Source organism: Emys orbicularis, chromosome 18, assembly GCF_028017835.1.
Source record: "Emys orbicularis isolate rEmyOrb1 chromosome 18, rEmyOrb1.hap1, whole genome shotgun sequence".
Classification (NCBI taxonomy): domain Eukaryota; kingdom Metazoa; phylum Chordata; order Testudines; family Emydidae; genus Emys; species Emys orbicularis.
In genome coordinates, this window is record NC_088700.1 from 9650686 (window position 1) to 9664942 (window position 14257).

General features: G+C 50.7%; 1 protein-coding gene across 1 annotated transcript; it reads right to left on the reverse strand.

Annotated features, from left to right (window-relative positions):
- Positions 1-837: 837 nt before the first annotated feature.
- On the reverse strand, positions 838-12448 carry CACFD1 (calcium channel flower domain containing 1). The gene is made up of 5 exons (XM_065418962.1): positions 12325-12448; positions 5737-5809; positions 4621-4746; positions 2730-2837; positions 838-931 (listed from the first exon to the last, which is right to left on the reverse strand). The coding sequence occupies exons 1-5, from the start codon at positions 12446-12448 to the stop codon at positions 838-840; spliced, it is 525 nt and encodes a 174-aa protein (XP_065275034.1).
- Positions 12449-14257: the final 1809 nt, after the last annotated feature.

Genomic DNA, 14257 nt, shown 5'->3' on the forward strand with positions numbered 1-14257 from the left:
TCCTAACACAATCCATTCAATCATCTGCATTACTGTATATCATTACACCCAAGATTAGCATAGTACACCCTTAAAAATCTGTACCACAGAGCACCACTAAAGACTTGTAATGCACAAAAAGCCAGGGCCAATGGGCAACCTCCCAATCACTTCAGTGGGACCGGGAACTGGCCCCATAGTGCACTCTGGAAAGGGGAGAAAGCATCTCAGTTGGGAGGGTAAGAGCTTGCCCAGTGTTCCTAATTCACCTTCCAGCAGCCAGGAATCCATAACGCAGGGCTCCTGGTACATCTTCCATCTCTTCTCAGGCAATTACCAGACTAGCCCCCAAGTGAAATCGTGGCCCACTACATGTTCTCCAGCAAAAACCCCATTGTACATCACGATCCCCCATGGTGAACCAGGGACCTTGCTGAGGAATGGGTACCTCCTATCGGCTTGGTTAAGCAGCACTTGAAGAGTCAGCTGAGATTTAAGTCACACACACCTGGTGGCAAAAAGGGATTTTCAGATCTTTGGTGCTGGGTATAACCTGGGCTGGGCAGGGCAGCTAATCACACAAGAGGCTTCTTCCCAGTGAAACCTGCGTCTTCCAGTTGCAATGTGCAATACTCACAGACTGAGACGCCTCCATTTGAGGCTCTTTCGAGGTTATTTTGGAGAGCAAAGTGTCACCTCTTGCCCCTTGGAATTCTAGTTGCTGCAGCGTTTGGAAAGTTCACCAAGGAATTGATAGAAGAGTGATCAGATTCGTGTCAGAATGGATTTCCACTGCATTTTTAAAGTCTCAGGGTCGGCAGGAAGTGGCTCCGCAGGAGGGTCACCCAGGAGGGAATTCTACAGCGCCTGCCCCTCCAGAGTCCCCGTTAGCTTCTCCTCATCCGCTTGCTTCTGCTGTTGCTGGATTCTTGCATAGGAAATGGCATCCCCTCTGCAGAGAGAAGGGACAGCATTAGAACATAAGCTATTCGGGGGCAAGGCTGTGTGTGCAGCACCTAGCACAAGGCAGCCGTGATCCAGAGTGGGGCCTCTTGGGGCTACCGGAATCCAAAGAGTAAATAATAACTACGGTGAAAAACTCAACAGTCAACAAGGTACGACAGGGAGGTGAGGAGGACGGGAATGAAAGGAATCACCCGCTACTGACTTCTTAGGCACTTGAGTCTGCTCCCACTGGAATCAGTGGGTGTTTTACTATTGACCTGATCAGTTGCAGAATCTAACCCCATCTGAATAGATCTGGCTTTGGGGCTGGGATTTGCCGTCATCTCAGCCAGGGCGATTTAGCTCCACAACTGAAGTTTTGTAAACAACAAAAGGCAAAAGTTTACAGAGCCTGGGCCCCTGAGAACTGCTCTCGGCCGGGATTTTCATGTAATGCCAGTGAAAACGTGTTTTCTCATGGGGATGTAAACGTTCTCCAGCAGCGTTTGCAGCCCAAATGCCGGCTTAGCACACGAGCACCAGAAAATGAAACGAACCAGAAATGTTAAAGTGAAGCTGACGGGAATTTCCTTTGGGTTGCAGAAAGCAAACGAACCGCATAAAAGAAAATCAGAGGGGCAAAATTCTGCTTTAATCGTATAAAGCCTGGTGAGTAATACAGGCAAGGAGATTTCTAAACACACCCACAAGATTCCAAACCCAAAAGGGTCCCTTTAAAAACTTGCTGACACGTGCTGGGAAAATTCTTAATTGGTACGTTGCAAGCTCCCACCGTGTGAGTTTATGGCTGTAACAGGAGTGTCCACCCCACACGAGGCCTGAGCAGGTTAAAAAGGGCCAATTAACTTTGTAAGCTGAACCTGGAGGAGCACCAAGGCTGGAGATGAAGCCCGGCTGGGCTTGTACAAAGCCAGGAAGTTGAGCACAAGAGGAGGCCCCAGGCAGCAGCTGTGCAGTCACTCCCTACAGAGAAAGGGAGTTGTCTAGGGATGAGGAGGCGTCGTAGGGGTAAATTAAGCCCTGGGATCCCACCCTGGACTTCAGAGACTGGCAAGGAGCCACAGGGAGCGTAAGAAGCTCAAGCTGGCAAACCCAGAGGTGGGCCCGGAGACAGAGAAGTGAGGGAGGAAGGAACTCAGGGAAACAGGAACAGTCTGAATTTAAGTAGACCATGGTTGCAAGACACAGCGTCCATGGGCTGGAACTCAGAGTAGCAGGCGGTTCCCCTACCAGCCTCTGGCCCTGGGCTTGGACCGGAAGACTGCCTGACATGGCACACAGACAGCTTGTCCAGTGGGACTTTGACCCCCTGGAAGGGGAGGACTAAATCGTGATCCAGCCAGAGGGCTGAGTCACGAAGAGGGACCCCAAGTCCCAGAGAGAGAGGCCACAGTGCAAGCAATCTATGGAAAACGGCACCAGACGCAGCGAGAGTTAATCCCCAGCCCCAAGGAGGCGCCCCAGCAGTGAATGTATGCACCTCATTACAAGGACGCTCTGACCCTGGCTCTCCTAGTGTGCTCAGAAAGACGTTAGCTTTCTTAAGATATGCTCTCCATGAAGCACTCCTAGCCCCCAAATCCTGCCACACAAACTGTTTGCATGAACCTCGACTGCTGCAGGTATAATTAAATACCACCCACGCAGGGCCCAGTCTCACCACACTGACTGCCCAGCGTCCCAGCAGCCCCGTTGAAGCCAAATGGCTCTGCTGCAGAGAGTCAGGGTCACAGGGCCAGCCCCACCCCTGTACTGTACATGAAATAAAGCGCTTTCTCCCTTACTTTTTGCCAAGCGCCGACAAGCCGTACAGCACTCCTGTTGCAAAAGCGATAGCATTTCCCAGTAACGTGGTCAGTGTCAGACTGAGTATGACTGGAAACACGGCCATGCTGGGGGAGAGAGACAACGTCAGCCAGGAAACAATCCCCAAGGGGTTCCCCTCTCCGCCTGTGTTGGAAATTACTTCCCTAGTAGGTTTACTAAGAGTTCCCATGACTCAGTTTGCACACAAGCGTTTCTTTATTAGTTCAAAGGTCGCTTGGTGTTCATTTCACCCACAACGTCAGTGCATGCTTGTCTTCTATATCCTGACAGCAACACAGCTACCAACACTGCCCAAAATACCTACATCAGACCCAGGCCCGGGAGACTCCTGCCCATCATGGTGTAACTCCAAAGGGGGAAGGAGAAAGCTCTGACAAACAAACTTCGGGAAGCCTGTCTTTCTCTACACTATAGCAAACAAGTGAAGTACTGCCGGTCACTGGATCTTCGCCAAAGACAGAAAAGGCAGGCTGAGGGCTCCACCTTGCACATGATTTCCAATGAATCATGCTTTCTCTAGTTCCCAAAATAGAGCGGGTATTTCCAGGGTCACTACACCTTTAACCCAGACAAGTCTTCTTTCTAATTTATTCTCTTAGTCATGCTTTAAGCCTCTGGCTCACACGAACATTCAAACTCAGACCCATAATTAGGAGTCTACCAAATCCGCAGCCGTGAAAATCATGTCATGGACTGTGAAATCTGGTCTCCCCCGTGAAATCTGGTCTCCAGCTGCTCAGCTGTGAAGGCAGAGCGGCGAGCGGCGGCTGCTGCCCGGCACCCAGCTCCGAACGTAGTGCCACCCGCCAGCAGCAGTGGAAAAGTGAGGGTGGCATTACCACAACCCCCAATAGGCTTGCGACCCCCTTCTGGGCCCGGGCCCTAGTTTGAGAAACGCTGTGAAGAAATAACGTTGTTGGTTTTTTTGAGTAACATCTCTGCAAAATTTGCTATTTATGCCATGAACAACTCATGAAAACTGTGTGATTTCTCTGCGATTTCAGTAGATCCCTACCCAATGCATGCCCCTGTTCCTACTAGCTGGGAGTGGCTGCACTCTTCCATTCCCCTGGAAGCATTGCACATGCTCTCTGTGACACCCTGGACTGACTTCTCCACTAAGGGCCAGATTCTGCCTTGATTGCTGCTGAGTCCGGCACATCCCCCTCCTCACAGGATTGGGCAGAACCTTGGCTCTTCCACCCACAGGCCAGCCAGTGCAGCTGGGCTGGCACAGGGTGGGCAGTGATCAGCTGCTGCTCACACTATTTCCCCCTGGAAGCAGGGCAGAAATCGTGAGCACAGTCCCTTCCCTGGGCTGGCGCGGCTAGGCAGTGCCCCTTCCTCAGGGCTTTGCCCTTAATGTGCCTGAGGTGCACAGACTGAAAAGCTCAAGGGCCTGATTATGACCTCCCTGAGACTGGTGTAATTTCAAATCCTCCAGGGCAAGGATGGTCTATTTCCTGGTTCTGTCCAGCACTCAGCACAATAGGGTCAATGGCTCTGGCTAGCCACCCAAGTTCAAGCCTGCCTGACCCCCTGGGTCCGATCTCAGGTGGGTAGTCTGAGCCGCTGGCAGGGCGGCAACCTCTACACTGCTCTTCTTAGTGCGCTAGTTCGAGTGAAGCTAGCATGAGTCGGTCTGCCTGGGCTGGGAGGCTGCTTCCAGGTGCAGTGTGGATGTAACCCCAGCGTTCAAGGCTGAAAGGGACCACCAGATCCTCTCGTCCGTATATCACAGGCCACCAAACCCACCAATCAGGGCCAAAGTCCACTAAGCCGCCCGTCCAACCCCTCTGCCAGCCTCCCCCTGCCGGCCCACAGCGGGAGCCGGCCACCAGTCCTTACCCACAGTAGAAGGCAGCTTTTTGCCAGGGCCGCAGCTTATCCGCCCGCGCAGACACTGCGTTTGCAAATTCAATAAACTGGCAGCAGAATGGAGCTTCGCACAGGAACAGGATAAAGGCATTTAACCTTCAAAACAAAGCAAAAGAGAGTTAACCCATCAGCACGCTCCAGAGAGGGAACTCGATTCTCACGGTCGGGGTCCCATTCACATGTCTGCCAATGATCCTAACAGCTCCGATTCTTAACAGTCAGAGAGATTTTATTACATGGGGCCAGATTCTGCCTCCTCCCTCGCTCCAGTGGCCAACAGTCCAGTTGAACTGGCCACATGGGACTCCCCCTTTCACACAGGGACCCTCAGGGTGGCATGGAGCCAGTGAAGTGCACTCCAGCAATCCTGAGACAGGGGAATGACCCTGGTGAACTAAGCTAGGCAGGGCAAGTGAGAGACGCCGCCCCGCCTCAGTTACACGGAGCATGAGCCTAGCACAGCCGAGGAGCCTGCCCTGAAAGCCTAGCTCAGCAACGACGTAAATGGGGGCGTAAGTTACACGTGGAGTGTAGGTTGGTCCAAACTGGGTGAAAATGCCCAGTCCACACACACTTGACCTTACACTCCTGTTAATCTCCTGCTGCCCATCCCCTCCATGAGTGGCAGGTTACACTGCTTTACTGCCTACTCCCCACGTATCACTGGGGCAGTTTAGTTCACCACAGCAGCTACTTCAAGCCATATCCGGCCCGAAGCCTGGCTGGGTAAATCCTTAGTGATCACCAGGATTTGCGCACAAGCTTTGTGGCAGCAGACGTAGAAGCCTGTAAGACATCTGCAGCCAGTGGCGCTTCAGGAAGGGACCCTGTTTTATGCTGGATCAGAGTCTCCTGATAGTTGCAGATGGCAAGATCGGGGAAGATCAGGACACTAGGCTAACCCAGCTGCCTCACGTCCAATGAGACAGACAGTGATCTCTTGCAGCGGTAGGCGGCCATTACAAAATGCGAGCGCCGAGTTATTTGCCCACAAAGCGCAGCTCTATCGCCTGCCGCTGCTAAATGGTGATTCCAAAGTCGAGACCAGCAGCGCTGGGGCGAAGAGGGAAGAACAAGCGTACTTACATCATCCACACCCCAGCCGCTATGTTCAGGGGGTTGATGGTCACGCAGTTCCAAAGGCCAGCAAGTGCGCAGGCTTAAAAGCAAAGAGATTGATTTTAATTCATGTGAAAAATAAACCACGACGCACATAGAGGTGGCAGCGTGATCTAGTGGCCAGGGCACTGGCTTGGCAGGTAGGAGATCTGGGTTTGAATCCTGGCTCTGTCACTGACCTGCTGTGTGACCTTGGGCAAGTCTCTGCACCTGTGCATTCCCTCTTCAGCCTGTATTTAAACTCTCCAGATCAGGGATTACCTCTCATTACTTGTATGTACAGCACCTAGCACAATAGGGCCCTGATTTCAATTGTCACCTGTAGCCACTACTATGATATGAATAACAACTACATAGACCAATCCACACTGAAGGGGAGAGATAATGGCCAGAATGATTGGGATTTAGGAGATAGGCTCTACTCTGAATTTGGCTAAGACAAGAACACGGGGTGCCTTTGGCTCAGGACACTCGTCCTTCAGGCTTGTGTTTCTACCGGCATTCAGGGCTATACCGAACCCCAGTGTGTTTGCTTTCAAATTAAGTCATTTTAAGGGAGCCTCTGCTTTTATTTGCTGAAGAATCTCGAGTCACGTGTAACTGGCCCCGAGGTAAACAACAAGCTCCCTGCCGGCATCACGGCCTTCCAACGGCAGCATCTTGTGCAAGAAGTAAACAGTGAAACGAAAAAAGAGCTGCAGTCTGCAGCGAACCGAAGGCAGAAACAAGAACTGACAAATGGGCCAAATCCCTCTCTCGTCTACAGCGCTGTAAATTCAGAGTGACTCCTCTGGAGTCGTAGGGACTTCTCCGGAGATACTCTGGGCAGACATGGGTGGAACTCAGAGCAGAACCTGGCCGTCTTTCTGCAGATATGGAAGCAGTCGTTTGACAAAGCAAGCCCAAAAATAACCCACGAGGCCTTGAAAAGGAGGCAGCCAGCAGTTTGTGAGCCTGGAGTGCATGCATTTACCTAGCAGCTCATGAAACTTGCAAAGTGTCACCTGCATTCGATACAGCCAGTCTCCTCAATTAACAATAAGAGGCTGCCTTTATGCCCAGGGTAACCAGAGCCCAGGTGTGGAGGAGGGGCTGCATGGCCTGCGTGTAAGACAGAGCCAGCGGCTGGCTCAATAAGAAATAACAACACTAAACAAAACTCCAGCTAAAATAAGGTCTCTAAAGGTTAGTATAGAGGCTGCTGGGGTTTTTTAACCCATGCAATGCAAATGACTGGTGTCTCTCTGTATTTGAAAGCTGTGACCTACTCAGCGTTAAGGATTTCTATAGATTAGAGTCTACATGGGTCATTGCCCTGCCTGTGGTGTGTCTTGTGTGGTTGTACCTCATCTTAGAAAACAGAGAGCAACATGGGGGAGATTTTAAAGCAATCATTAATGAACCCTCAAAACCCAGTATAATTAGCACCTTCCACATATGGGGAAACTGAGGCACAGGGTGGCAAAGTGACTTGCCCAAACTTACCCAGTGTGAACTCAGGACTTGCCCAAACTCACCCACTGTAAACTATCACAGTGAGAACTCAGGACTTCCTGTGCTCGGCCACTGGAGCCCACCTTTTGGGAAACACTAAGCAGTACAATTTTCTAAAAGGGTCCACCACGGGTATTTCAAGGAGATTAATGCATTCCAAAGAAAATGAAGACTCAGTGCGAGAGGTCAGCCGGAGAGAAGAAAAGACAAAGGAGAAATAATAATAACTCTTATCTAGTGCTGCTTTACAACAGAGGTATCATTATCCCCATTTCACAGATGGGGAAACTGAGGCGCAGAGCGGCAGAGTGACTTCCCCAAGGTCACCCAACAAACCAGTGGCAGAGCCAGGTCCAGCACCCAGGTCTTCTGAGGCTCAGTCCAGTGCCCTATCCCCTAAGGATACATGCACTAACAGGAAATGGAAACAGCCTGCAGGGTTCAGGAGATTCTTTATTCAATTCTTCCTAAACTATCCGCTGGTGAGGCCTGCGTGCGCTCCCACTGGAACCAGAGCTCCAGGCAGAGCTAGTGGGACCAGCTGCTGGCACAAAGACACGGCATAGACAGCTCTACTGCTTGTCCTTGATACATCTTAGCAGATAAAAGCATCAGCTTGTGAGCAGGGGAGGTGGGCAGTTAAACCCAGGGCTTCAGGCACTCACGCTGCCCATAAGAAAGTGCATGATTATCATAAGTAGGAACCACTTAAGAGTCACATAGCAGCTGTCATCCGAAAGCACTTTCAAACCGATAGACCTGTTATATACAGGGATCACTTCACCCACCACGGAAACACAACTTCCTCTGGGGTGGAACACAGCAGCTGATATTCACCACTCACAACAACACTACACAACAGTGTAGGAAATTTAGGAAGATCACACATTCAGCTGAAACCATAGAGAGAACTTAGAGGGCAGAATGCTATAATCCAAGCACAAATTTGGCCTACACACCAGGACTAATAACTTCTTGGAATACATTTAAAAAAACAATTACGATTTGGGGGTTCTTGTTATGAGGACCCACCCCCAAAACAAACCTGACTGCAGAATGCCTCCGTATGACTCTCAGCTAAGCAAGAGATTGTTTTAACCCTCAGTGTAACAACACCAGTGACCAAACCGTTCTCTCACTCTTATTGACGCCTTCCTTAGTAGCCAACAGGGAACAAACAGCTGTCAGTCAAGATTTCTTTTCCAGTTCAAGGCCACAGGGGAGCTTTTCAATTATGAAAACGTCTGCTGGGATTTGTGGTGTGGAAGACGGACAGGTCTGGTGCTTAGTCAATTAATTAATTTGCTGAATCACAAAGAAGCACACAGTGAACATGGAGCTAAAATGAACTCTTAGCAAAAGAATTCACTCCTCTATAATTCATAGAATCATAGGACTGGAAGGGACTTCGAGAGGTCATCTAGTCCAGTCCCCTGCACTCATGGCAGGATTAAGCATTATCTAGACCATCCCTGGCAGGTGTTTGTCTAACCTGCTCTTAAAAATCTCCAGTGATGGAGACTCCACAACCTCCCTAGGCAATTTATTCCAGTGCTTAACCACCCTGACAGTTAGGAAGTTTTTCCTAATGTCCAACCTAAACTGGCCTTGCTGCAATTTAAGCCCATTGCTTCTTGTCCTATCCTCAGAGGATAAGGAGAACAGTTTTCTCCCTCCTCTTTGTAACAACCTTTTATGGTCTTGAAAACTGTGATCATGTCCCCTCTTCTCCAGACTAAACAACCCCCGTTTTTTCAATCTTCCCTCATAGCTCATGTTTTCTAGACCTTTAATCATTTTTGTTGCTCTTCTCTGGACTTTCTCCAATTTGTCCACATCTTTCCCGAGCCCCAGTCACCTGCTCCAACCACTAGACAGTTCTGTCTCTAATATATTTTGGGCTAAGTTCAGGTATCAGCAGTCACAGCTCCACTGGCGCTGACTTGCCATATGCTAGCATTTGAAACCATTACAATACAAACCCCTTTTGTAATTGAATGAATCTGGCATTTTATGAATAAACTCTCTCTCTTTTTAGCAGCCTGGATACAATCAACTAAAATATGAATAAATTGGTTCCATTTCTTAGTGACCCACAAAGGCTAGAGATACAGTCCAGAGTCCTGTAGCAAATGGTGTTGTCTCCCTGCACTCTGGGAACCTGCCTCCTGTTATTTTGCTTCCCTGATATGAAGCTCTTTGAAAAGACATGGTTGTTAGTATGTGGGATTCAGAGAATTGTCCCTTCTGTTACCTGCCATTAACTTTGGCCTCTACTTGCCCAAGAATCGCTCAGCATCTTTTTTCCCTGCTTGACTGTATCAGGGCAGTTACCCCGCTCCTGGAAAACGAGGTTAAAGGTAGGCTGAATAGGGAAGTGGCCGCAGCTGGGGCCACACTTAATCAGGCCACAGGCCCTGATAAGAAGGGCTAAGGGAGGAGCTGGGTCAGAGTCTCACTCCAGCCCTGCTCACCTCCGCCTCCTCCCCTGAGCGTGCCGCCGAGTCCTGCTTCTCCCCCCTCCCTCCCAGCGCTTGTGCCACGAAACAGTTGTTTCGCGCAGCAAGCAGTGGGAGGAAGGAGGAGGAACGCTCGGGGAAGAGGTGGGGCCAGGGCGGGGATTTGGGGAGGGGTGGGGCCGGGGGGAAAGTTGGTTCCTGTGGTGAGAAGGGCCTGGCTGCCTGGGAGCAGAGGGTACCTCAAGCAGAGCAGTGCTGGGGAAGGGCAAGAGGAGCTGGGGAGCACCAGCCTGGCAACTCCCCAGGCTGAGGCCTTGTCTAGGGTCTAAAGAGGTACCGGGGCTGAAGAGGGGGCAGCCCGGGGATAGGCAGAGGCAGCTGGTCCTACCCCTTGCCAGTGATGAGTGGCTATTACTGACTGCAGTTTGCCCGAGAGAAAGGGGGCTAGATGATGACTGGCAGTAGCCACTGAGGCAAGGTGGGTATAGAGGATTGGGGGTTCCCCTGGGAGGGGAAACCCAGAGTGAGGGGGTACTGCTGTGGGCAGAATCCCAAGGTAAAAAGCACTGGGGTCCAGGAGCACGGGGGCCTGAGGCAGGTGAGACACTGGCCAGCAGAGGGCGCTCCGAGAGCTGAAGTGAGCTAATTCCCAGACTGACCAGCAGGAGGTGGGGCACTGGTGAGTCAGCACTCTGTTACACTGGCAAAATCACAAGGAGAAGAAACTATCAGGTGTATACATTGATTTTCCGGCCTTCCTGGTTTGTTTGCAATACTGTTACTGATCACAAGAGCCTGACTGCAACACTTGCCAAATCTGACGTTTGCCGGACAGCCCCAGCACCTGGAATCATGTGAATAGGTGAGACTCTCAGCTTTCATGTTTTTACACCAAGTACATTTCGAGCGCTCCTGGTTGCAGAGAAAGGTTGGAAACATGACCCGCGTGTGCCCTAAATGCTCAGAAGCCAAAGAAAAAGAACCCAAATGTCTTATTTTCCCCAATCTCATGACTTTTAAAGCACCCTGGTGATTTTTTAAGGCTTGAAGTTGGCAATGCTGGCCGTGGCACATAACAGCTCTGCACCCTCAGCCCAGAGCATTTCTGTGGCCCCCAACCATCCTTTGCTAAAAACCCCAGCTCACCAAGGACTGTGTGCTGCACTGAAACTACTGAGGCTGGAGTGGAAGCCTCCAGGTAGCTCTGGTAGCACTCACACCCTGTGAGGTAGATTCCTCCCTCCCAGCCCTAGGGAGACTCTTCAGCAAATTTCCTGACTGTATGCAAGGTAGGGAGGGCCTTGGAAGAAGTGCTGTGAGGTGAATTTCACCCAGTAGGAGCAACTCTGTTACATCCTTTCACCACACCAGAAATGCAGCTGCCAACCTGCGCCTCAGCTGTGCGGCGTGTTCTGAAGCCCCAGCCCGGCACAACCTCAGGTTAACAAACACGTTCTACCCAGGCGAACAAAAGGAACTGTAGCAAACCTGCCGCCTGCTCCAACTCCAGAACAAGAGCCAACCGAGGAGGCGGAGACAGAGAAAGGGAATGGATGCAACGTTACAGCACACACTGAACAAATCAAAAGTGAACGTCTTTCTAAGAGACACGCTCTCACGTCCCCAGAAGTGATGGGCTTGATGCAGGAACAGGCACCCCGTGGAATTCTCCGGCCTGCGCTATGCAGGAGGCCAGACGCGGTGATCGTAACAGTCCCTTCTGGCTTTAAGATCTATTCATCTTGTCAAACCATGGAGCAGCACAACCCAATATGACCCAATGATCCCTGGTGGAACTGCCTTGACTCTTTCCATGGGAGATTGTTAATTTCAGGGGCAAGTAATTAACAAGCCAGCACAGCTCTCCTGCTTTGTGCCATCTCCCTTCTGTTTGTTTCAAAGATAAAATCCCTTATTTAAAAAAAAAAAAAAAAAAGGCTCCATATTATCCTTTTGGGGTCTCTATTCACGGGTTAGTAATAACAGAAGCACACACACACACACACACACACACAACCACTGTGAAACCAGGAGATCAGCAAGGAAAAGAAAAAGTGGAAACACAGAAGCATCGAATGGTCAGTAATAACAATGAACCAACCCCCGAGCCTGCAAACAGCATGCAGATTGCTTTGCCCATGCAGAGCCCCATTAAAGTCCAAGTGCCATCCCTCTGCCTGCTACACGTTGCAGGATCGGGGCCTCACACCCGGCTTCCATTGCCTCCCAGGAGCATTCCACCTGAAGAGGAAACGTCACAATTTGGCATAAGAGTAATAATTTATGTGTAGAATGACGTTCCTCCCCCAGGATCCCAAAGTGCTTCCCAATGAGGCCCTGGCGGGTTAAACAATCAAAGCGTGCACAACGCAGGCTCCAGTTAAAATCACTCTGATTCCCGCACCTAGACAATGTGCTTCTGGATCTTTGTCTGGCTGTGATTAGACAGACAGGCAGACAGACCATTGCTGCTAGGACCTAAGCCCTCTTTCATCGCCAGTCACTGGCAGGCGGGCACAGATCAGCATCGCTGACCCAGGACGGCCCATCCCTGGAGGTTATTCCAGGGGCATCCGGCAAGCAGGACCTTAGGGCTACTTACACACGCCCCCGATGACACCGGCGATCCTGCACAGCCACTTGTACCACCAGGTCATGCCATCGTCCGCCGAAGAGGCAGCTGGGGCAGGAGCTGCTTGTTGGAACTGATCCTCCTGGGAGCTCATTGTGTGCCCCCGCCGCAGGGGTTAGGGGCAGCCCCCCCTTTGCACCTGAGCCACAGCAGAAGGGGACACCCCCACACACACCCCCACACCCCCAGAAGAGTCAGTGACAGCTCCTCACACCCGTCCTGCGGCGGGGCCCCTCACCACCGCCCCAGGGACCCGGCCTGGCCCCTGACAGCTGCTCTGTTCTTGCTGACAATGGAGAGCCTCTGTCCCCACCAGCAGCACAGCTTCCCCGTCTCCCTGCGTGTTGCATTATGGGTCCCCTCCCTTCCGAGAGGGAGGACTCTTTTGTCACCCTCTCATTAAATAGCGAAGTGGGCAGGGCCCTGCCTGGCCACAGTGAGGAGCAGCAGCTGGCTGAGGAGTGACTGAGCCTGTGGCCATAGGTTGTGTGTGAGTGTGACCCCTGCGAGTGCACGGGGCCTAGGCATGCTTGTGAGGCTGCCTGAGTGTACAAATGCAAGCGCCTGGGTGTAGACGTGCTGCTATCTTGACTTTATAAAGCATCTTTCAAACACAGAGGGAGCGTTTGTAAGAGCCAGTCTGGAAACACAAGCGTTCCTTGATGTCCTGCGTTCAGACCCCCAACCCCACCCCACTCCCACAAGCTCCTACATCCGTGTGGGTTCAACAGCTCTGGTGAACTGTCTTCTCCGCTCGCGTTTTTCATTCTTGTGCGTGTCTCTGCACTTTGGCTTCACCAGAGAGGTGAACGGACTGGCCCAAGGTTACACAGATTACGTCAGTGGTAAAGCCAGGAGCAGAACTGGGAAGCCTGACTCCTAGTGCCCTGGGCTGCGCTAACTACTAGGACATGCTGCCAAGGTGGCCAGTGTGCGAGGGCAGGATCCTGGTCTGTCAAACCGAGTGGCTAGGTAGGAGACATGACGGAGGTGCGTCTCTATATGCAAACCAAAGAATGTACTGAGCTAAGGCTGATTAGAAGGGATTGGTTTGGGAGGGACTCAGGGAAACTCCCACTCCACCCTTCACCCCACCTCTCTTCTCTCTCTCTGTGTTCAGTGATTTCCAGAGCTGCCAAATCTCAGTCATTTGGAAAGAGAGTCCCTCGGTTAGGATTTAATTTTATGGGGCAGTTCTTAAAGTGTTTCCCCCTCTTGTGAAGAGGGATTTTGCTGTGTGTTTCAACGAGGCATTCCAAATCGCTCGTCTTCCTGGAAATCTTCCCATTCCCATTAGAGACAGGAGGAAAGCACCTTTTAAATGTGGCGTTGACAACTCTCATGATTTTATCATGCGTCTCGCAATATTTGGAGTTTTTCTTAAGGCCCCTGCTCCTGGAATCATGGGAGTGCATTAGAATCTCAGCTTTGGTTTTTTACAAAAGTTTCTGGCTCTCGTGGTTCCAGAGAAAAGTTTGAAAACATGAACCAAGTGCGACCTAAAGGTTTAGACACCAGAAAACAATGAATAAGAACCCAACATCTTTTTTTTTTTTTTTAAAGCTCATGATTTTTAAGCCAACATCTTGATATTTGAGGCCTGACTCATGATTTTGGAAAAAGTACAGAAAAGGGCAACAAAAATGATCAGGGGTATGAAACAGCTTCCATATGAGGAGAGGTTAATAAGACTGGGACTTTTCAGTTTGGAAAAGAGACGACTAAGGGGGGAAATGACAGAGGTCTATAAAATCATGGCTGGTGTGAAGAAAGTAAATAAGGGAGTGTTATTTACTCCTTCTCATAACACAAGAACTAGGGATCACCAAACGACATTAACAGGCAGCAGGTTTAAAGCAAACAAAAGGAAGTATTTCTTCACACAACACACAGTCACCCTGTG